Raw genomic sequence first — 23,426 nt, 5'->3', positions numbered from 1 at the left:
TATATTATATTTTATTTTCTAGTTGTCTTAATATTTTACCGCATTTTTGTAAAATTACTGCAGATTTTTTTCTATCGTTGTTATTGCTTTTTTTGTTGTTAAACTATATATTGTTGAACATTCCGTGGGCCCATAAAGAAACTGTAGAGCAAAAATGACCTCAATTTCTCTTATTTTGAAATGCTTTTTACACTGCAAATCTTGAAGGGTTTGAGGCTTTTGCTTGGCAACTCTTTTCACATTTAAAAGTATAGTTTTATGAGAAAAGTTTACAAGAAAACAAAAAATCAATGTAAAAATTAGAAATTATTTTACACAAATAAAGCAAAAAATATTTAGATAAACTAAATATACTATATAATAATATACTAATATAATACTAAATATATAATATTTTTTGAAAGTCATAATATCAAAAAAAACTAAAAAAATAAAGTAATTTTTGGCAATTCGGTTGGGTCCAAATTATAGTGTTATGAAAATAAAGTCAAAATATTATGAGTATAAAGTCATAACTATGAGAAGAAAATTTACAAAACTGAAATAGATGGACATTTAAAAGAAAAAAACAACAACAAAAATGGGAAAAAAAATCAATCACTATTGCTTGGCAACACTTAGCAAACTCTTGGCAAGTTCAAAAATGGCCTCAATTTCTCTTATTTTGAATGATTTTTACACTGCAAATCTTGAAGGGTTTGAGGCTTTTGCTTGGCAACTCTTTTCACATTTAAAAGTATAGTTTTATGAGAACATTTTACAAGAAAACTTAAACAAATCAATGTAAAAATGAGAAATTATTTTACAAAAATAAAGCAAAAAATATTAAGACAAACTAAATATACTATATAATAATATACTAATATAATACTAAATATATAATATTTTTTGAAAGTCATAATATTATAAAAAAAACAACAACTAACAAATAAAGTAATTTTGGCAATTCGGTTGGGTCCAAATTATAGTGTTATGAAAATAAAGTCCAAATATTATGGGTATAAAGTCATAACTACGAGAATAAAATTTACAAAACTGAAATAAATGGACGTTTTTAAAGAAAAAAACAACAGTAAAAATTAAAAAAAAAATGAAAAATTTTACGAGAATAAAGTCAAAAGTAAAATAAAAAAACAAACTAAATATACTATATAATAATATACTAATATAATACTAAATATATAATTTTTTTGAAAGACATAATATTATAAAAAAAATAAATGAATTAACAAATAAAGTAATTTTGGCAATTCAGTTGGGTCCACATTATAGTGTTATGAAAATAAAGTCAAAATATTATGGGTATAAAGTCATAACAATGAGAAGAAAATTTACAAAACTGAAATTGATGGACATTTTAAAGAAAAAAACAACAGCAAAAATAAAAAAAAATTAAAAATTTTATGAGAATAAAGTCAAAAGTAAAAAAAAAAGCCTTATTCTAAGGAGAATAAAAGGTTTAAAAAAAAATCAATGTCATTTAAGTAGAGCCGCTCTGTAGAGTTATGCTGGAGCCTATCCCATCTGACTTTCAAGTGTAGCCCCACCTGCCATCCAGCAACGTCTACATTTCTAGTCTGCATCAACAGATGAATACAACGACAACATAAATTCAATGGCAGCGTCAGCCCTCCTTGACCCCGTGACATGTGACAGATTAACTAGCGGCACCGGCAGTTTAACCCACATTAACATCCATTTAGGCTAGGAACGGTTCGGAACGACGGTTAGCAAGTCCTGCCAGGAATTTCAACACTTGATGTCCAACCGGAGCAGCTGCCATGTTGCATGAACGTCTCTGGTTTCCTGAAGACACGGATAAAAAAAAATCACATAAGTGTGTACTCTTTTGTGAAATAAAACATGGCTTTGTGTTTTTTTTTTTTTTTTTTTTTTTTTTTACTTTATGGGACTGTTGCAGAGATTTATTAGGTGATGTTACGATGGCGGATGTCATATCCGGACACCTGGAATCACAAGGTTTTGGAGGACTTTGGACATAAGACCGTGTCTATCTTGTGAGAGATGCTCTTGAAGCATAAGCCTGCCTTCGAGACACCCATGCACAAGTGGTCTTGTCTTCTCTTTTGGTATGTGTTTTATTATTATTATTATTTACAGTATATATAGCATAACATGAGTAAAATATCTCCCATGTGTGTATTATGCTTTGCTGCACTTTGGCATCGAATATCTGGCAACCACTTATCACTGCCTTCATTTTACAGTGCAAAAGTTTTACTGTTTAAAAAGAAAATATTCAATATATAAATTCTGCTTCTTATTCTTTTATTCAGTAATTTCTATTTCTTGTAATATAATACCTTACTTATTATATTTAAGTATATTTTTGTGGTACTATAAACATTAACAAAGTCATATGACATTCAGTGTGACAGCCTGGTACATAATCATTAACCTTTGCTTAGATAGTAGAAGTATTATTTGCATAATATTCATAGTATTGATAAGTGTAAAGTAGTGGGCTCACTTAGAAAAATACCGATATTGTAGTTATACCACCTGTGAAGCCAGTTTTATAGTAGTTGTATAGTATAATTGATAATAAACGGTGAAACCGAAGGCCACGGTTCATAGTAATGATTTTTTTGGTCTGTTCAGTGCGGTAGGTGAGATGTGGTCTTGTTGCACGGTGGACGAGTGGTTAGCGCGCAGACCTCACAGCTAGGATACCTGAGTTCAATCCCACTCTCGGTTATCTCTGTGTGAAGTTTGCATGTTCTCCCCGTGCATGCGTGGGTTTACTGCTTTTCCTCACGAGGGTCGCAAGGGGGGGGTGCTGGAGCCTATCCCAGCTGTTTTTGGGCGAGAGGCAGGGTACACCCTGGAGTGGTGGCCAGCCAATCACAAGGCATATATAGACGAACATCATATATAATATAATATAATATAATATAATATAATATAATATAATATAATATAATATAATATAATATAATATAATATAATATAATATAATATAATATAATATAATATAATATAATATAATATAATATAATATAATATAATATAATATAATATAATATAATATAATATAATATAATATAATTCATTCATTTTCTACCGCTTATCCTCACAAGGAGTGCTGGAGCCTATCCCAGCTGTCTTCAGGGGCGAGAGGCGGGGTACACCCTGGACTGGTGGCCAGCCAATCACAGGGCACATATAGACAAACAACCATTCACACTCACATTCATACCTATGGACAATTTGGAGTCGCTAATTAACCTAGCATGTTTTTGGAATGTGGGAGGAAACCGGAGTACCCGGAAAAAACCCACGCATGCACAGGGAGAACATGCAAACTCCACACAGAGATGGCCGAGGGGGGAATTGAACTTGGGTCTCCTAGCTGTGTGGCCTGCGCACTAACCACTCATCCCACCACTAAATTAATCGAAACGTAATTTTGGCTAGGTTAATTGGCGACATGTAAAATAATATAATATAATATAATATAATATAATATAATATAATATAATATAATATAATATAATATAATATAATATAATATAATATAATATAATATAATATAATATAATATAATATAATATAATATAATATAATATAATATAATATAATATAATATACTTGATTGAGCGAAATAAGTATTTCATCCCCAAGTAAAACTTGACTTAGTACTTGGTGGGGGTCAGATATTTCTTCTAGTATTATTACAATATTTACAATTGCAAAATCAGCAATAATTTTGCAAAAATCAATTCAAAATATTAAGAGAAAAAAGTTATATTCCAAAAAGAAAATGACATATAATATAATACATAATAATGAATTAATAAATTACTAATATATAATATAATATAATATAATATAATATAATATAATATAATATAATATAATATAATATAATATAATATAATATAATATAATATAATATAATATAATATAATATAATATAATATAATATAATATAATATAATGTAATATAATATAATATAATATAATAATAATTAACCTAGATTAATTTATTGGTGGGATGAGTGGTTAGCGCACAGACCACACAGCAAGGAGACCAGGGTTCAATTCCACCCTCGGCCATCTCTGTGTGGAGTTTGCATGTTCTCCCCGTGCATGCGTGGGTTTTCTCCGGGTACTCCGGTTTCCTCCCACATTCCAAAAACATGCTAGGTTAATTAGCGACTCCAAGAACTTCTTAGCATGTGTTGCTTTAGTTTTTCCACTCACTGAAAAAGTTTGAACCCCCCTTGCTGTAGTTTGTCATTGCCACTTAGTACTGTCACAGACATATGATTATCTTCATTCAGGCTCACGTAATGGAAGCGGTCAGCCTGAGGAGGACCCAGTCCCTGAGGAGCCTCTCGTGGGTTCAGGAAAGGTCATGGAACCTACCAGCTCCCACCCACTGGGACCGAAAATCTGTGTCTCAGCTGGTGCAACAGTAGGTATCAAGTAGATCGATCAGTGGTGCTCAACTGGTTTTGGCCACCCCAGTGGGGGACAGTTTTGACAACTGCTGTTTCCGCTTGGACGCGTTTCACTGCAGCACATAACTTTCCGTGGGAGGGCAGAAGAGAATTGACGATTTTGTGGATGCATGAATCTTCTATGATTATTTTGGTCTGTTCAGTGCGGTAGGTGAGACATTGTCCTGTTGCACGGTGGACGAGTGGTTAGCACGCACGTCTCACAGCTAGGAAACCCAAGTTCAATCCCACCCTCGGCCATCTGAAAGTTAGCTGGGATAGGTTCCAGCATACCGTGTGACACTAGGAGGACAAGGAAATACTGACAACAAGACTATGTCAACAAAAAAAATCAAGTTTTACTTCAAACTGAATTTGAGTGGTTAGCATGCTGGCCTCACAGCTAGGAGACCTGAGTTCAATTCCACCCTCGGCCATCTCTGTGTGGAGTTTGCATGTTCTCCCCGTGCATGCGTGGGTTTTCTCCAGGTACTCCGGTTTCCTCCCACATTCCAAAAACATGCTAGGTTAATTAGCGACTCCAAATTATCCATAGGTATGAATGTGAGTGTGAATGGTTGTTTGTCTATATGTGCCCTGTGATTGGCTGGCCACCAGTCCAGGGTGTACCCCGCCTCTAGTCGGAAGACAGCTGGGATAGGCTCCAGCACCCCCCGCTACCCTCGTGAGGATAAGTGGTAGAAAATGAATGAATGAATGTTGTATCTGGCTGCACGGCAGACGAGTGGTTAGCGTGCAGACCTCACAGCTAGAAGACCCGAGTTCAATCCCACCAACGGCCATCTCAAAGTCAGCTGGGATAGGCTCCAGCACCCCCGCGACCCTCGTGAGGATAAGCGGTAGAAAATGAATGAATGAATGTTGTGTCTGGCTGCACGGCAGTCGAGTGGTTAGCGCACAGACCTCACAGCTAGACCTGAGTTCAATCCCACCCTCTGGCATTTCTGTGTGGAGTTTGCATGTTCTCCCGGTGCATGTGTGGGTTTTCTCCGGGTACTCCGGTTTCCTCCCACATTCCAAGAACATGCTAGTTTAATTAGCGACTCCAAATTGTCCATAGGTGAGTGTGAATGGTTGTTTGCCGATATGTGCCCTGTGGCACGCCCGAAGACAGCTGGGATAGGCTCCAGCACTGCCCGCAACCCTCATGAGGATAAGCGGTAGAAAATGAAATATTCTCCAGCAGACATCTGCAGCTGTGTGTTGGTCGGAGACCATATCAAGCCTGACAAAGTGGCCCATAAACATAGCACGTAGAAACCAAAAAGCACAGACAAGAATGCGAGGTGCATTCATGGACATCAGGGTTATACATTTTATATTCTTTTCTGCAATCTGTAACCCACATTTGGGTCCCGAGCCACCAGTTGAGAATCACTGCAAGATCCCAAAGTTCCCAAAATAGTTTGAGAGGTTTTTTGTTGGTATGAAAATGAATAAATGTGATTATTATTTTTGAATAGTTACCAAAGCTGTGGAGACTTAAGGAGTGTGGAAAAAGAAGAGCACACATTCCAGGTATAACATATTTAAATATGCATTATTAATATCGCTGTGGTGAAAACTAAAATGGCCTCTCTTTCAGACATCAGACAGATTTACAGAAAAAGGATGGAGAGGCTCGGAAGGCAGAGAAATTTCAAGAACCTTGAGTCTGTCAAGAAGTCGCTCCATGGATTACCTCCCTCAGAAGGAGATCTCAGCAACCAGGACTCTGTGTGCACTGTTCGAGTCCAAGGGGAAGCAGCAGAACATCAACAGCAGCAGCAGCGCCCTCCTCAGCTCATCATCAGGATCTACAAGCAATGGAAAGAGAGGAAGAGACTGCCCTCTGCAGGACGTCAGAAGTCATGACACCAGGTCTCAGGTAGTGTCAGTTCTATTCATTGCTAAAATAATCACAAAATATGATCAACAAAAAATGAAATAAACGTTATACATTCAGTTGTGCTTTATTGAGTGAAATAAGTATTTCATCCCCAAGTAAAACTGGACTTAGTACTTGTTGGAGGTCAGATATTTCTTATAGTATTATTACAATATTTACTATTGCAAAATCAGCAGTAGTTTTGCAAAAATAAATTCAAAATATTAGGAGAAAAAAAGTTGTACTCCAAAAATAAAATAAAATAAAATAAAATAAAATAAAATAAAATAAAATAAAATAAAATAAAATAAAATAAAATAAAATAAAATAAAATAAAATAAAATAATTATGATATTATATTTTAATTAATTCATTCATTTTCTACCGCTTATCCTCACGAGGGTCACATGGGTGCTGGAGCCTATCCCAGCTGTCTTCAGACTAGAGGCGGGGTACACCCTGGACTGGTGGCCAGCCAATCACAGGGCACATATAGACAAACAACCATTCACACTCACATTCATACCTATGGACAATTTGGAGTCGCTAATTAACCTAGCATGTTTTTGGAATGTGGGAGGAAACCGGAGTACCCGGAGAAAACCCACGCATGCACGGGGAGAACATGCAAACTCCACACAGAGATGGCCGATGGTGGAATTGAACCCTAGTCTCCTAGCTGTGAGGTCTGCGCGCTAACCACACGACCACCGTGCAGCCCATTATATTTTTATATTATATTATATTATTTTACATGTCGCCAATTAACCTAGCCAAAATTACGTTTCGATTAATTTAGTGGTGGGATGAGTGGTTAGTGCGCAGGCCACACAGCTAGGAGACCCAAGTTCAATTCCCCCCTCGGCCATCTCTGTGTGGAGTTTGCATGTTCTCCCTGTGCATGCGTGGGTTTTCTCCGGGTACTCCGGTTTCCTCCCACATTCCAAAAACATGCTAGGTTAATTAACGACTCCAAATTGTTCATAGGTATGAATGTGAGTGTGAATGGTTGTTTGTCTATATGTGCCCTGTGATTGGCTGGCCACCAGTCCAGGGTGTACCCTGCCTCTCGCTTGAAGACAGCTGAGATAGGCTCATGTTGTACAAAATCCAAGATAAGTCATGCTACTATTCCTTCCAATGACAGAGAGTGACCCAGGTGGAAGGGGGAAGGACCTCGAATGGACTCCCTGCGTCGTCAAACAGACTGTCCAGATACTCATACGGTGAGTTGTGGTGTACGGTTACACAAATTTGTCATCACCCTCATCAGACGTCATCACGATCTGTCCTCTGACACCAATGCATCACATGTTTCTATATTGAACAAATCCACCTCAAAGCCTCCAAAAAAGCATGTCACCATTGGTTCAGAGTAGTGTTGTGTTGCCCTTGGCCCGACTAAAAAAAGACCAGGATGTATCGGCGTAAATGCATAACTATGCGTACGGCACACACGCTTAAGATAGGCGCTGCCGGTTTTGGAGTTGATATCATTGAACTCATGTTGCTTTGACACTGTATTGTTAGCTTTGAGCTAGCAAGACTTAACAATGGATGATAACAAAATCCGTAAAATACACAAAATAATTGATATTTTGTACTGTCGGATCTTGAGGCAAAGACAAAAAAAAGCGGTGAGATTGTTGAGTCGCATAAGCAAAGCCTCTCGCGAATCGCGATTGCTGATTAGACACAGTAAGACATTCACTTCAAAGATCCTGAGTGTTGTGGAAGTGGTAGACTCCAAAAAAAATGTCACTGTTCCGGAATCAGATGATTCACTTGGCTGTCCATCAAGACAAGCCCCAAATTGCTCCTTGGGAATTTGCAGAACATCAAACATCCTGATCCTTCAACGGAACAATGGAGCTTCAGATTGTGCAGGGGCGTCAAATGGCAGTCCCTCACTGGTCAGGAAAGGCTTTTTCAACAGGTCAATGCTTCACGAATCAAAGGACTATCCCTTGATCTAAATACAATTGAGAACATTTTGGGATGGATAGCAAGGGAAGGTTGGGCAAACTATGGCCTGGGGGCCACATGCGGACCACCAAGTGTTGGAATTCGGGCCGACAGTTGCTTTCAAAGTATATTAACTTTTAACATACAAGCTGGCAATATGAAAAAATAAAAGTAAAAAAAAAGAAGTAAAATTAAATTTCATAGTTTAATGTTAAAAGTGAAAAAAGGGACATGCAAACATATAGTTGATAGTATGACACTTTTACAGATAAAATTAGACAAATAATTAAATGCAGAATATTAGAATTCTAAACATAAAATTGTGTGTGTTTGTTTGTGTTAGATATACTATATTCTGGCCCACCGGACAATTTTGCTAACTCAACGCGGCCTGTGAGTCCAAAAGTTATACGATATACCCATAATATTATATATTTTTTCCACAACTTAATTTTCCAAAATGACAACCTAGTTTTGTTTTGTTGATTTCTCAAAATTGTATTTTTTTTCTTGAATAGAAAGTTGGTGCTGCTAAAATGACGTTATTTCTCCTCATAATATTTTAACGCTATAGTTTTTTTTAATTTATCTTTTTATTTATTTTTAATAATTTTATTAATTTTTAAATTAATTTTAATTTTTAATTTGTGATGAATATTTTTTATACCCTTTATACCCATAATATTTGGACTTTACTGTTAAAGTCTAACTTTTTTGGCAACCTACTTTTCTAAAAAAAAAAATGGCTTCATTTGTTTCTCAGAAAATTGTCACGTAGAAAAAAATATGTCTTATTAACTTTTTTCTCTGAATATTTTCACTATTTTTGAAAAATTAGTTCTGATTTTTTCTTGGCTGTTGTTGTTGTTTTTTTTTTAGTTTTCTGGTTAAATGTTATTTAATTTTTACATTATTTACATATCCATATATATTTATTATATTTTTAGGCCCCCGGGCTTCACTTTGGACACCCGTGAGTCCAAAAGTTTGCCCACCCCTGTTCCAGACAGTGGACGCCAAGTTTGGGTAGTGTTTAAAATCATCAAAATACATTAAAAAATAATAAAAAGGTGCAACCCAATGACAGCATTGTAAGCTAGCTGATATTAACTAATTTTCTCGTGTTATAATGCACAATAAAGGGAAATAAATATGTTTATGTTTTATATAAGGATTTTGAATGATGCAGTTCTCCTTTAATTCTTGCACTTTTTCCAATCGGACTTCAAATTTTGACGAAGAATTTTCATCTATGTAAGCATTTCCTGCCACACGCATACTGACCGTTATAGAGGATGACAAAGTATCAATGGGAATGGGAACCGGAGGAGGGGTGCCCCCCCCCCCCCATCGTTTAGTGACTAACGGAGGTGATTGACTCAGTCGAATAGCAGCCGCCAGCCACCCTCCCAAAATAGCCCGTCTAACACAGAGGGGTGGGAGTGGGGGTGAGGGTGGGGGGTCGCTCTGATAAAAATCAGCTGTCACGGGCCTCGGCCAGTGGAGTGGCGATCGTCAGAGTGGAGTGAATGAAAGACAGAGAGGAGGCAGGCGTTATCACTGAGGCCTCCAGGGGAACAAATTCCAACAGAGAACCACCGCCGGGTAGAACTTTTGTGAGTATTTTTTAGTATTTATTATAACCGAGTTCAGTGTGACTGTATGATATTGGCATTATTAAGATGTTTTTTTTTTCATTCAAAAAGTATTTCAACTCTATGGTAACAGAATTATTTTTCCTCATAATATTACCATTTTTTGTAAAATTACAACTTCTTTGGTTTCTAAATTACATTAGTTTTGTTTATTTATTTTTTCTTGTTTTAATGCCACTTTTCTCTTTTAATATTTTGACTTTATTCCCATAAAATTACAGCTTTTTCCCCATTTTTGCTATTATTTTTTTTTCAAATATTTAAACGTCTTACTCAAATAAATTTAGTATAAAAAATAAAAAAAAAGTATTTCAACTTTATGGTAACAGAATGACATTATTTTTCTTCATAATATTACCAATTTTTGTAAAAAATTATAACTTCTTTTTGTTTTTCTATTTCTGCTGCTTTTTCTTCTTCAATAATGTTTGTAAATTTTCTTTTTGCAATATCATAATATTATATATTTTTTCCACAACTCAATTTTCCAAAATTACTACTTAGTTTTGTTTTGTTGATTTCTAGGATTTTTTTTTCTTGAATAGAAACTTGGTGCTGCTAAAATGACATTTCTCCTCATAATATTTTGACACTATAATTTTTTTCCATGTATCCTTTTATTTATTTTTAATAATTTAATTAATTTTAAAATTCATTTTAATTTTTAATTTGTGATGAATATGTTTTTATATTCTTTATATATATATGAAAATACATATAAAACACTACTATCATGCTGGGTGTGCTTCGTATAGTATATCAACACTATTATTCTATGTGTTGACATGCTAACATCAGAATGTTAGCATTGCTATCATGTTAACATTAGCATAGCAGCATTTTTAGCCATTTTTATAGGTACACACATATAAAAGCACTATTATGCTAGGTGTTAGCATGTTAAGATTAGCATATCATTTTTGCTAGTATGCTATCATTAGGATAGTTGCATTTATAGCCATTTTCATAGGTAGATGTATACATAAATCCTACTATGCTAGGTGATGGCATGCTAAGATTAGCATGTTACTTTTTCTAGTATGCTATTATTACTATAGTAGCTAGGTATGAACATGCATGCTAGCATGTTAACATTGACATAGTAGCATTTTTTTATTTTCATAGGGAGACGTATACATAAACACTATGATGCCTGGTGTTGGCATGCTAAGATTAGCATGTTACTTTTCTAGTATGCTATCATTAGCATAGTAGCATTTATAGCCATTTTCATAGGTATAAACAATAGGTATGATATAAACACTTTGCACTATCATGCTAGGTGTGAGCATGCTAATATTGCTAGCATGTTAACATTAGCATAGTAGCATTTTTCTTATTTTCATAGGTAGACGCATACATAAACACTATTATGCTTGGTGTTGGCATGCTAAGATTAGCATGTTTCTTATACTAGTATGCTATCATTAGCATAGTAGCATTTATAGCCATTTTCATAGGTATAAACAATAGGTATGATATAAACACTTTGCACTATCATGCTAGGTGTGAGCATGCTAATATTGCTAGCATGTTAACATTAGCATAGTAGCATTTTTCTTATTTTCACAGGTAGACGCATACATAAACACTATTATGCTTGGTGTTGGCATGCTAAGATTAGCATGTTTCTTATACTAGTATGCTATCATTAGCATAGTAGCATTTATAGCCATTTTCATAGGTATAAACAATAGGTATGATATAAACACTTTGCACTATCATGCTAGGTGTGAGCATGCTAATATTGCTAGCATGTTAACATTAGCATAGTAGCATTTTTCTTATTTTCATAGGTAGACGCATACATAAACACTATTATGCTTGGTGTTGGCATGCTAAGATTAGCATGTTTCTTATACTAGTATGCTATCATTAGCATAGTAGCATTTATAATCATTTCCATAGGTATAAACAATAGGTATGATATAAACACTTTGCACTATCATGTTCGGTGTCAGCATGCTACCATTGTTAGCATGTTAACATTAGCATAGTAGCATTTTTATTATTTTCATAGGTAGACGCATACATAAACACTATTATGCTAGGTGTTGGCATGCTAAGATGAGCATGTTACTTTTGCTAGTATGCCATCATTAGCATAGTAGCATTTATAGCCATTTTCATAGGTAGACAATGATATAAACACTTTGCACTTTGCTAGCATGTTAACATTAGCATAGTAGCATTTTTTAAATTTTCATAGGGAGACGTATACATGAACACTATTATGCTATATGTTGCATGCTAAGATTAGCATGTTACTATAAACACACATTAATAATTGAATAGATACAGTAAATGTCAATCAACAAGTATAAAAACAAGTCATGCAAAAGGTTACTTCAGGTGTCTGGTGTAACCCATTCTCTTTTAGGGTTGGGTCCCAGGCGGTTTTCATTACAGTCTGCGAATGTGGAAACAATCACCGACAGCTGATGCTAGGGAAGGACGCGGTGGCGACGGCAAAGGAGTAAATACCAAGCGCATTTCACCGTCATTTGTACAGCTGTTTGCGGGCTGCAACGCCCTCACGTTACTGCGCCGTTAATAGCGCTTCCTCATTCCTTGAGAATTAGAGCTGATCCAAGAGATGTCCGAAGGAAAGGCCTGAGAATGTGTGGATCGTTCACAAGGCTGTTTATTTTATGTCTTTTTCGAGAAACGTTTGTTTATCGTTTGTTTATGTCTGTCATTTGTGGCTGTGATGAAAGCCTTTTATTTGTATCAACTTCACTCCTTTTTTTCTCTTTTTTGTAAATTTTACAAATATTTCAATTTTCTTCTTAAATATTTGTGATTTTAAAAAATATATTATGACTTCATTTCCATAGTATTTTGACTTTATTCTCGCCAAAAAAAACAACCAAATTTTTCTTTAATATTTTAACTCTATGCTACTCAAATTACATTAGTTTATTCTGGTAAAAAAAACATTTTATTTTTTCTCGTTTTAATGCTAGTTTTTTCTTTTAATATTTTGACTTTATTTCCACAAAATTACAGCTTTTCCGCCATTTTTTCCATTAATTAATTTTAAATATTTGTAAAACTTTGTAAATTTTCTTTTCAGAATTCCCATAATATTTTGACTTAATTACCATAGATTTTTCCCCAACCTAATTTTATTAAATAATTGTATTATTTAGTTTTGTTTCCGATATTACAGCTTAAAAATCAATTTTTAAAAATTATTTTTCCATTTACCATTCCATTTTCCATATTACCAATTTTTGTAAAATTACAACTTCTTGTTTTTTCTATTTCTGCTGCTTTTTCTTCTTCAATAATGTTTGCAAATTTTCTTTTTGTAATATCAGAATATTTTGACAATATACCCATAATATTATATCTTTTTTCCACAACTTAATTTTCCAAAATGACAAGCTAGTTATGTTTTGTTGATTTCTCAAAAGTTCATTTTTTTCTTGAATAGAAACTTGGTGCTCCTCATAATATTTTGACGCTATAGTTTTTTTTCCATTTAATCTTTTATTTATTTTTTTTTAATTTGTGATAAATATGTTTTTATACCATTTATACCCATAATATTTGGACTTTACTATTAAACTATGACTTTTTGGCAACCTATTTTTCTCATAAAACTGCCACTTTAAAAACATAACTTTTTTGTCTGAATATTTTTACTCTATTTTTGGAAAATTCGTTCTGATTTTTCCTTGGCTGTTGATGTTGTTTTTTTTAAGTGTTCTGGTTAAATGTTATTTAATTTTTTACATTATTTACATATATATTTTAATTATATTTTTAGGCCCCAGGGCTTCACTTTGGACACCCGTGGTGTAAAAGTGTAATAAGAGACGAAGTTGACCTCTCAGCTCCGCTCCGTGCCTCATTCTGTCTGCTCACCCATCTATGAAAATGTTTTAAGTCCGGCCTAGTGAGCGGCGCCAGCTATTGTCCTGTCAGGGCTTACTGTGTGAAAAGGGGAGGTGTGTTCCAATGTGACTTACAGCTGCAAAGGCTGTAAATCACAGCAAAAGCTGTTGTTGACCCGGCGTATTGTGTCCACTTTGCATCTGAATATGAATATGAATAGCCAATCCACGCGAGTGTTGCATTCTTTCATGGCAGGGAGCTCAGGTGAACAATGTGAAGTAAAGCTAAAAAAAAAAACAATAGCAAAAACTGAAAAATTAACAGCAATTTTACAATGAAAAATATATTTCAATCCAATAAGAAAACTTTGTAATTTTACAGTAATATTTTGAGAAAAAAAAATTCTAGTAGCATAAAGTTGAAATGTTAAAAGCAAAAAATTATTTTTTTTAAGCCGTAAAATTTTGAGAAGCAAACTTTTTTTTGGAAAAGTAGGTTACGGAAAAAATTGTAATGTTAAAATATTATGGGAATAAAATCACCACTCAGTTGGAAAAAAACGAAAATAAAATAAATAGCATAATAAAATAAGGTCATAATATTGAGGGGAAAAGTCATATTTTAACAACAAAAACTCACAAATTTACAAAGATAAACTTGTAATTGGAGGAAAAATAATGTCACTTTAGTAGCTTATCTTTGAAATATAAAAAAAAAAATTATGAGAAACAAACCATTTTGGGAAAACTAGCTTGGGGGGGAAGTTAGAATATTATGAAAATAAAGTCAAAATATTATGGGAAGGAAGCCACAATATCAAGAGGAAAAAAATCGTTGGAAAATTAAATAAATACATAAATAAAACAACAGCAGAAATGAACAAAAAAACAGCTGTAATTCTGCAAGAATAAAGTCAAAATATGAAGAGAAAAAAAAGCCAGTTTTAATGACAAAAATCGCAATTCTACGAGAATAAACTTAATTTTGGTTGCATGTTTTAAAGTCATAATATTTATTAATATGATATGATTTTTTATATTTATTTTTATTTATTACATATTATAATATTATGATGAAAGTAAACCAAATACAGTTGTATTTTTTGAGAAAGTTAGGTTGGGGAAAAGTTATAATATTACGGGAATTAAATCGTAATTTGAAATAGTTGGAAAATGAAAAAAATGCTGCTGTAATTCTGCAAGAATAAAGTCAAAATATGAAGAGAAAAATAGCCAGTTTTAATGACAAAAATCGCAATTCTACGAAAATAAACGAGAATTTTAGTTGCATGTTTTAAAGCCATAGTATTAATATTATATAATTTTTTATGTTTATTTTTAATTATTACATATTATAATATTATGACGAAAGTAAACCAAATACAGTTGTATTTTTTGGGAAAGTTAGGTTGGGGAAAAGTTTAAAATAATAATATTATATATTATACAAATTATTATTTTTTTATTTATTATTATTATTTTTTATTTTTTTAATTTATTTGTATTTATTTATTTTATTATTATTATTATACAAATAATATTATGGGAATTAAATCATAATTTGAAATAGTTGGGGAAAAAAATGCTGCTGCAATTTGACAGGAATAAAGTCACAAGATTTACAAGAAGAAAGTTCAAATGTTTAAAAAAAAAAGTCTTTTTCACCCATAATGCAAAGCTGAGATGCTGTTTTTTTCTTAAAATATATTTAACCTCTTGTGTTGCTTTAGAACATATCACCATTGCAAAGTCGCATTTGGTCATTTTTCACGATGCGGGCCAAGGTTTGGACGGCCCTGCTTTGTTTATTTTGGACCACCTGTCTGTGAGTGTGAACTGCATTTTTTAAAAAAAGCATCTTTGTGTTTCTACAGATGCCAAATATCATACATCACCGAGCAAGCGGGCTGTCCTATCAACAACACAAGTGACGGCCTCCTCTGTTAGAGAAAGGTCAGCTCTCTATCTGTCAAGGGCAGCGTCCATCGAGTCCATTGGAGGTTGGACGCAACCAGTAAGTTCCTGGAATGCCTCTCATTCCTCAACACACTTTGGGTCCTGGGGCTTCAATAGGAAATAAGCGGCTATTATCCTTCTGTCGTTGAACAGGGTGTGACTGGCACTTCACTTACGAGGACTAAAAGCAATAAGGTAATGTGTTTTTTTATTATTATTATTATTATTATTAACAATCTCTGTTTGCTTTTGAATGTGTGCAGTGTAACTGTCTCTTTGCTTGCCCCGACGTCACGTTATTAGCACTCCAATACGCCAATGCTTAAACTATGCAGTTTTATCAGAATATTGCGGTTGGACGCTGACCGAAAGTAAATCAATAGAAGTAAAAAAAAAACTAAAAAAAATTATACCTTGGTTTGCATGTAAATGGCGCACGTCTTGCTATGTTGTCAATACTTAAACTATATTAGGAAAGCAGGAAGTGAACAAATGTAACAGTTACTGATTGTAAAAGTACCAGATGGAGGGGTAGGATTTAATAAGCTTTGCTTCTTCCTACTCCTTTTGGACATGTGGTAAAAGTAAAGTAAAGTAAAGTAAAGTAAAGTAAAGTAAAGTAAAGTAAAGTAAAGTAAAGTAAAGTAAAGTAAAGTAAAGTAAAGTAAAGTAAAGTAAAGTAAAGTAAAGTAAAGTAAAGTAAAGTAAAGTAAAGTAAAGTAAAGTAAAGTAAAGTAAAGTAAAGTAAATAAAACTAAATAAAACTAAATAAAACTAAATAAAACTAAATAACATTAATTAAAACACAAACTATATTTGGAAAACAGGAAGTGAACAAATGTAACAGTTACTGATTGTAAAAGTACCAGATGGAGGGGTAGGATTTAATAAGATTTGCTTCTTCCTACTCCTTTTGGACATAAAGTAAAGTAAAGTAAAGTAAAGTAAAGTAAAGTAAAGTAAAGTAAAGTAAAGTAAAGTAAAGTAAAGTAAAGTAAAGTAAAGTAAAGTAAAGTAAAGTAAAGTAAAGTAAAAAAAGAATAAATAAAATAAAATAAAATAAAATAAAATAAAATAAAATAAAATAAAATAAAATAAAATAAAATAAAATAAAATAAAATAAAATAAAATAAAATAAAATAAAATAAAATAAAACAAAACAAAACAAAATAACATAAAATAAAATAAAATAAAATACTAAAACTATATTAGGAAAGCAGGAAGTGAACAAATGTAACAGTTACTGAAAGTAAAGTAAAGTAAAGTAAAGTAAAGTAAAGTAAAGTAAAGTAAAGTAAAGTAAAGTAAAGTAAAGTAAAGTAAAGTAAAGTAAAGTAAAGTAAAGTAAAGTAAAGTAAAGTAAAGTAAAGTAAAGTAAAGTAAAGTAAATATATAAAAGCAAAGCAAATTTTATAAAATAAAATACTTAAACTATATTAGGAAAGCAGGAAGTGAACAAATGTAACAGTTACTGATTGTAAAAGTACCAGATGGAGGGGTAGGATTTAATAAGCTTTGCTTCTTCCTACTCCTTTTGGACATGTGGAACTGTGAACTGATTATGTGATGCATTCAATTGTCATCTGATGCATGTTCAAATGAAATTAAACCATTACAATAAAAGTGAACATACATTTCTGTAGTATTGTCCTTTGAGAAGATCTGCAATGTGTCCACTTTTGCGAGATATGGTATGTTAGGCGAGGGCAGTATTCGTTATTCATTCCCAACGACATTCCAAGGAAGAACCCCCATGTTCCACTAACAGCTGTGTGTAGTGTTTTTCTTAACCTTGGTGTGACGGAGGATGCTTTGCAGTGAAAAACATCAAGTGAGCATAAAAACAAGGTAACGTACGACTTTACATACTAAATGCATGCCAACTAATCACATGCATGTCGTCTGATTTTGGTTCTACTGACTGATGACTGACATTGTTGCATGTTCTGTGTTTTGTTTTGTTTTTTGAATTTAAAGATGGCTGACACAGCCAGGAAAGTCACAGTTTCGAAATCATCTCACGATGAAGACGACCTACCTCTCCCACCCCCTCCTCCCCCTCCCGGACCAGCCAGGCCCCTTGATGATGAAGGTCCCAATAACCTCCCTATGCCTCCACCTAAAGAAACCTTCTCCACATACTACCAACAACGGCAGAAGACTGAACTGAAACGTCTCTTCAAACACATCCACCCGAACATCCTTGGAGAACTTGGAGATGCTGTCGATGACGAGATCATGAAAGCGGTGCAGCTGAACGACACAGAAGCATCAGACGACGTAGCAAACCAGGGCGAAGTGCAGTCAATGAGGTGGATCTTTGAGAACTGGAACCTGGATAGTATCGGAGATCCTCATGAAACTAAGAAGCTGCTACACGAGGAGGACGTAAGCGGTGGAAACGTCAAAGGAACGTCCTCCATGTTTGAGTACAATGCGAGCAGACAGCAGACATACGCGGAACGTCAGACGTCTGTGAGAGGGGACGTGAGAACATCTACCTGGTTGTTTGAAACCCAACCCTTGGATTCTCTTAATAAAAAAGACGATAACGAGCTAGTCGAAGCCGTGTTGAAAGACGCGATCCAGCCAGGAGATGTTAGCGGGACTCGGTTGCTTTTTGAAACGAAACCTCTAAGCGACCTTGGACGCTGTAACTCAATTGAAGACCATAACTTTCTAAAACTGAGGTCCGAGCTCCAGGAACAAAAAGGAGACGTTCAGAAAACTGTGAAACTCTTCCAGGCAGAAGAACCTCGATGTGCCATCAGAGACAAAAACGGCAACATCCATTCCGTTAAATCCATCTGTAGGGAGGAGATCAAAAACGGGAACACCAGCTCCGCACGTTGGTTATTTGAAACCCAGCAATTGGACCCGATTAAAAACGGAACCGATGGAGTGAAAATAATTCGAGGAATATCTCTGGAGGAAAACCGCCGAGGTCCAACAGACGGAAAAAGATGGATGTTTGAAACTCAGTCCTTTGACGACATCCGAGAAGTTGCAGTGGACCAATTTGAGGTTGACGTTCCCAACAAGACAAAGCTCTTCGAGATGCAACCGTTGGAAACGCTAAGAGGAAACTCGGAGGAAAAACATTTGGAGAAAGAAAACATCATCGGAGGAGACGTGAAGACCTCGTTGTGGTTGTTCGAAACTCAACCGATGGAGACTCTGAATGATAGCTACCGAGTCGGTTGTTTGAAGAAAGTGACCGTTTCAGCGGATGAAACGGGAACGGTCCAAGACAAGAAGATCATCTTCGAGAACTGCGGCGGCGTTGGAAACAGCGTCTACGGAAAAGAACAAGACATCGAAAAGGGTGACGTTCGAGGATTCAAACATCTTTTTGAAACAATCCCTCTGAGTAAGATTTCTCATTTTGATGAGAACTTCGAGAAAGAAAAACTCACATCGGAAGATGTTCCGTTGTACGCCTTAAAAGACAGCCGTGGAAATTTCCACAAGGTAACAACAGTCAACCGTGAGGAATTAATCCACGGAAAAGTGCAGAACTACAAATGGATGTTCGAAACCAAGCCTTTAAATGAGTTCACGGACGGAAAAGAAAACGTCGAGGTCATCAAAGGCATCACCAGACAGGAAGACACAACCGGTGACGTCAAGTTAGCAAAGTGGATTTTCGAAACGCAGACAATCGACGGGATTCATTCCAAGTTCAACCACGCGGAACCGAGCGATTCCCTTGGAGTCGAACCTTGTAAAGGCAACGTCAAAACATGCAAATGGCTTTTCGAGACGCAACCGATGGACGTTTTGTACGACAAATCAGATCGAGTTAAAGACACGGAAACTGTGGACAACCCAAAAGTCAAGTCCATGACGTGGCTTTTTGAATCCCAACCGTTAGACCACATCGGAGAAGGTGAGGACTACAATCTAAGACTCTGCATCAAACCTGAGACCGGACTTCAAACAGCCAAACATCTGATTGAAACCGAGACCCTGGACAGACTTCCGAATGACCCACATTCAGACCAGGACCTAAGATGTGTCAGTCAAGTTAACGTCCAATCAGGAGATGTCTCAAGAGTCAAAGAACTTTTTGAATCCCAGTCCCTGGATGAAATCGGATCAGAGATGTCATGCGATGAACGGAATCATGACGATACCATCCGTAAGGGATCGGTACACAAATTCACATGGTTGTTCGAGAACTGTTCCGTGAGCACGATCAACAAGGACGACGACGACGACGATGATGCGAATAAACAAAAAATTTCCGAAGACGTGATTGGAGATGTGAAGAACAAAAAGTTTATATTTGAAACTTCATCACTGGACCAAATCCACCAGAAACCACTTGAACAGAAATCAGTTTATGTGGAAGAACCAATCAGCGATATTGATGTCAAGTCCAGCACCATGATGTTCGAGTCCCTGCCGCTGTATGCCATTCGGGACAAAGAAGGACAATTCCATGAAGTGACGACTGTAAAAAAGGAGGAGATTTTAAGCGGTGATGTTCGAGGAGCCCGATGGATGTTTGAGACCAAACCACTTGAGGCCATCAAGGCGGAGAACGAAGTTTACGTGATCAGAGCCGTCACTCAAGAGGATGTCGAGAAGGGAGATGTTAAATCAGCCAGATGGAAGTTTGAAACCCAACCTCTGGACTCTCTTACCTGCCGAGAAGAACCTTCGGTCAAAGTCATTGAAGACTTCGGGAGCGGTAATGTGCAGCTCAATAAAAAAAGGTTCGAATCCGAGGACTCTAACAAGTTCGTAAGGATGGTCAGCGTCACAGACGTTCAGCGTGGTGATGTCAGGACCTCCACTTGGCTTTTTGAGAATCAAACCATCGACAGTCTCAGAGGAGAACCTGAAGACCAAAGTCTGGTCAAAACGGTCTGCAGAGAAGACAGCCAGAAAGGAGATGTAAAACGTTGTACTTGGTTGTTTGAATCCCAACCTTTGGACCAAATCAAGCAACATGAAGAAACCTCATTCCGAGGTACGGATGAGAAGATACCAAAAACTGATGTGAAGTGCACAACCTGGCTCTTCGAAACAACTCCACTGGACAAAATCACATCGAGTAGCATCACCGACACGTTGGTATACTTAAACGAATTACAAATAATTCACTCAGGTGGAATCATAATTGAAGCAAATGAAAGCGGAAACGTTACCATGGCAAAATTCCATCTCGGAAGCACAAACGAAGTCCAAATCCAGAAGGAAGAAGTCGTTGAAGGCAACCTCAGGAACATTATTCTACAACTCTTACTAAAACCAACCAACCCAGAAGTTAATCTTCTCAGAGAAACGGAAAAAGGTCAACTAAACTCCACTGGAGTTGAACTTCCGATTTACGATTCATCTACAGCGATTACTCTGGAACGAGATCAAATGATACAAAACATCGTTAAGATCATCGACGAAGATAAGAACTTCAAGAACGGAATCCTTATGCAAGAGACTTCTGGAGGACAAGCACAGATGTTTGTTTATTCGCTTATTAACCACAACGAAACTAAAACGAAAAATCCTGCTATTGAAAAAGGAGACGTGAAGTCGGCGATCGGAAATTTGTTCGCCATCGCCCACGGTCAAAAATCATCCGCGTCATGTCGAATCAACGAAACCGAGAAAGGGAACGTGAACTTATATAAAAGTTGTATCGAGAAAGGAGATCTCAACTTCCTGAGAAGTCTCCATTCTGAGGTACCGGAAGATGAAGATGAAGTGAAGTTTTCCAAGGAGCAAACTACAATCCTTCAAGGCGATATCAGGGAAGCGAAGAAAAGTCTTTCCCAGCAACGAGACTTGGTAGAACGAACTATTTCCGATGTTCTTCCGGGCGATGTGAAGAACACCAAGAAAGTCTTTTCATCAGAGTGCGCCTTTGTTGTTGAAAACTCTATTCCGAGGAATGAAATCATTCCCGGTGATGTTTCAACAGCGAAGCAACAACTTGCGGTAAAACCGGCATTCCTTATGGAAAAAGAGGAAATTGTCGCCGGTGACGTTAAAGCAACGATGCAATCCTTAGAACGTGCAAAGCAACAGAGCATGCACACCGACCGGGAAGTCATCACACCTGGAACTATTTACGATATGGACTTATCTAGTAAATATCCCGAAACTGAAGAACTCCAAGAATTCCAAAAAGAGACCATCATATGTGGAGATATAAAAGCAGCTAAAAAGTCCTTGGAACACGCTAAACAGCAAAGCATGAACCTGGAACGGGATGTCGTCGTTCCTGGGAAAATATACAATTTAGAAGTCCCGGCACAGGAAGGAAGCTCATCAGCGGTTACGCAATCATCTCCCTCCGGAAGCCGACAAGTCAAGACTTATCTGAAGGTCAGTGATGCAGTGAAAAGTTTGGAAAATGTTCCCTTAGATGCCTGCAAACCGGGAACTGTATCCCATTGCGATGCAGTTATAGTCAGTAATAATAAGCCTTTATTAAGCTACGAATTCAATGGTGTGACATCAACACATGATGATCCAGAAGATGTTATTAAAGGAGATATAAAAGCTGCGATTAGATCTCTGCAAAGTGCAGCAACGGAGCAGAAGCTCCCAGATAAAGAAGACATTATAGGAGCTAACATTCACCTAGCGCTGCGATCGCTTGAGAAGTCTAGAGTAAACATCTCCATGGGTGACTTTAAATCCGCAATGCTGTACAGGAAGTCAGGTTGTTCAGAGAGGAGTGTTGTGGTACCTTTGCCTCCATCTGACACAACGTTGTCTCCTTCAATTTCAGTAACCTGTCAAGAGAAACCATCCGTCACGACACATCACCATTCGGTAGAAAACCAAGCCAGTTCTGAAGTTGGAACCGTTACGCCACCGCGACAAAAGCCAGCGTTGCCACCAAAGCCGCATTGGACCAAACCTACGATTGGAGATCATCTGACTTATCAAAACGCAAAGAAACATCCCAGTAATGGTTTCATTCAGGAGACCAGATGTTCGGATTCCCAAATAACAAAGTCAAACACCACCGAACCTACGATTGGAGATCATCTGACTTATCAAAACGCAAAGAAACATCCCAGTAATGGTTTCATTGAGGAGACCAGATGTTCGGATTCCCAAATAACAAAGTCAAACACCACCGAACCTACGATTGGAGATTATCTGACTTATCAAAACGCAAAGAAACATCCCAGTAATGGTTTCATTGAGGAGACCAGATGTTCGGATTCCCAAATAACAAAGTCAAACACCACCGAACCTACGATTGGAGATCATCTGACTTATCAAAACGCAAAGAAACATCCCAGTAATGGATTCATTCAGGAGACCAGATGTTTGGTTTCCCAAATAACAAAGTCCAACCCTACCGAACCAAACATGGAAAGAAATGTCATCCAAAAAATCAACGCATCAGAGGAGATCCAAAAGTCCATAAAGGATCATGAAGACAATGCCAAGCATGAAATGAACAAGAGCTTGAAGGATGCTTTGAAGAACTTCAACAGAACGGGCCCTGAGACCTTGAATATAAACGCCAATTTCTTACCCTCAAAGAAAATCCTTAAAGATCCAAAGGAACCGACCCCGAACACAACCACCCCTCAAAACTCCAAAACAAAATCGTCAACTGGTGTCGATCCGCTCAGCGACATCGATAATAATCCAGCTGGTCTATGTCAAATCCAAACAAAAA

At 36.1% G+C, this 23,426-nt stretch overlaps 1 protein-coding gene across 1 annotated transcript; it reads left to right on the top strand.

The window, feature by feature from the left end:
• Positions 1 to 15,343: 15,343 nt before the first annotated feature.
• Positions 15,344 to 22,661, top strand: xirp1 (xin actin binding repeat containing 1). Its single transcript, XM_078791387.1, has 3 exons — positions 15,344 to 15,830; positions 15,926 to 22,108; positions 22,518 to 22,661. The coding sequence occupies exons 2-3, from the start codon at positions 17,714 to 17,716 to the stop codon at positions 22,518 to 22,520; spliced, it is 4,398 nt and encodes a 1,465-aa protein (XP_078647513.1). The 5' UTR covers positions 15,344 to 15,830; positions 15,926 to 17,713; the 3' UTR covers positions 22,521 to 22,661.
• Positions 22,662 to 23,426: the final 765 nt, after the last annotated feature.

Source organism: Doryrhamphus excisus, linkage group LG6 (assembly GCF_037039965.1).
Source record: "Doryrhamphus excisus strain RoL-2023G ecotype Guam linkage group LG6, RoL_Dexc_Guam_v1.1, whole genome shotgun sequence".
NCBI lineage: Eukaryota > Metazoa > Chordata > Actinopteri > Syngnathiformes > Syngnathidae > Doryrhamphus > Doryrhamphus excisus.
The sequence above is the reverse complement of the archived record's forward strand: the minus strand, read 5'-3'. Positions and strand labels throughout refer to the sequence as shown.

Coding starts and splice junctions, on each gene's coding strand:
- xirp1 (XM_078791387.1), top strand. CDS start 17,714: ATGTTCTGTGTTTTGTTTTGTTTTTTGAATTTAAAGATGGCTGACACA.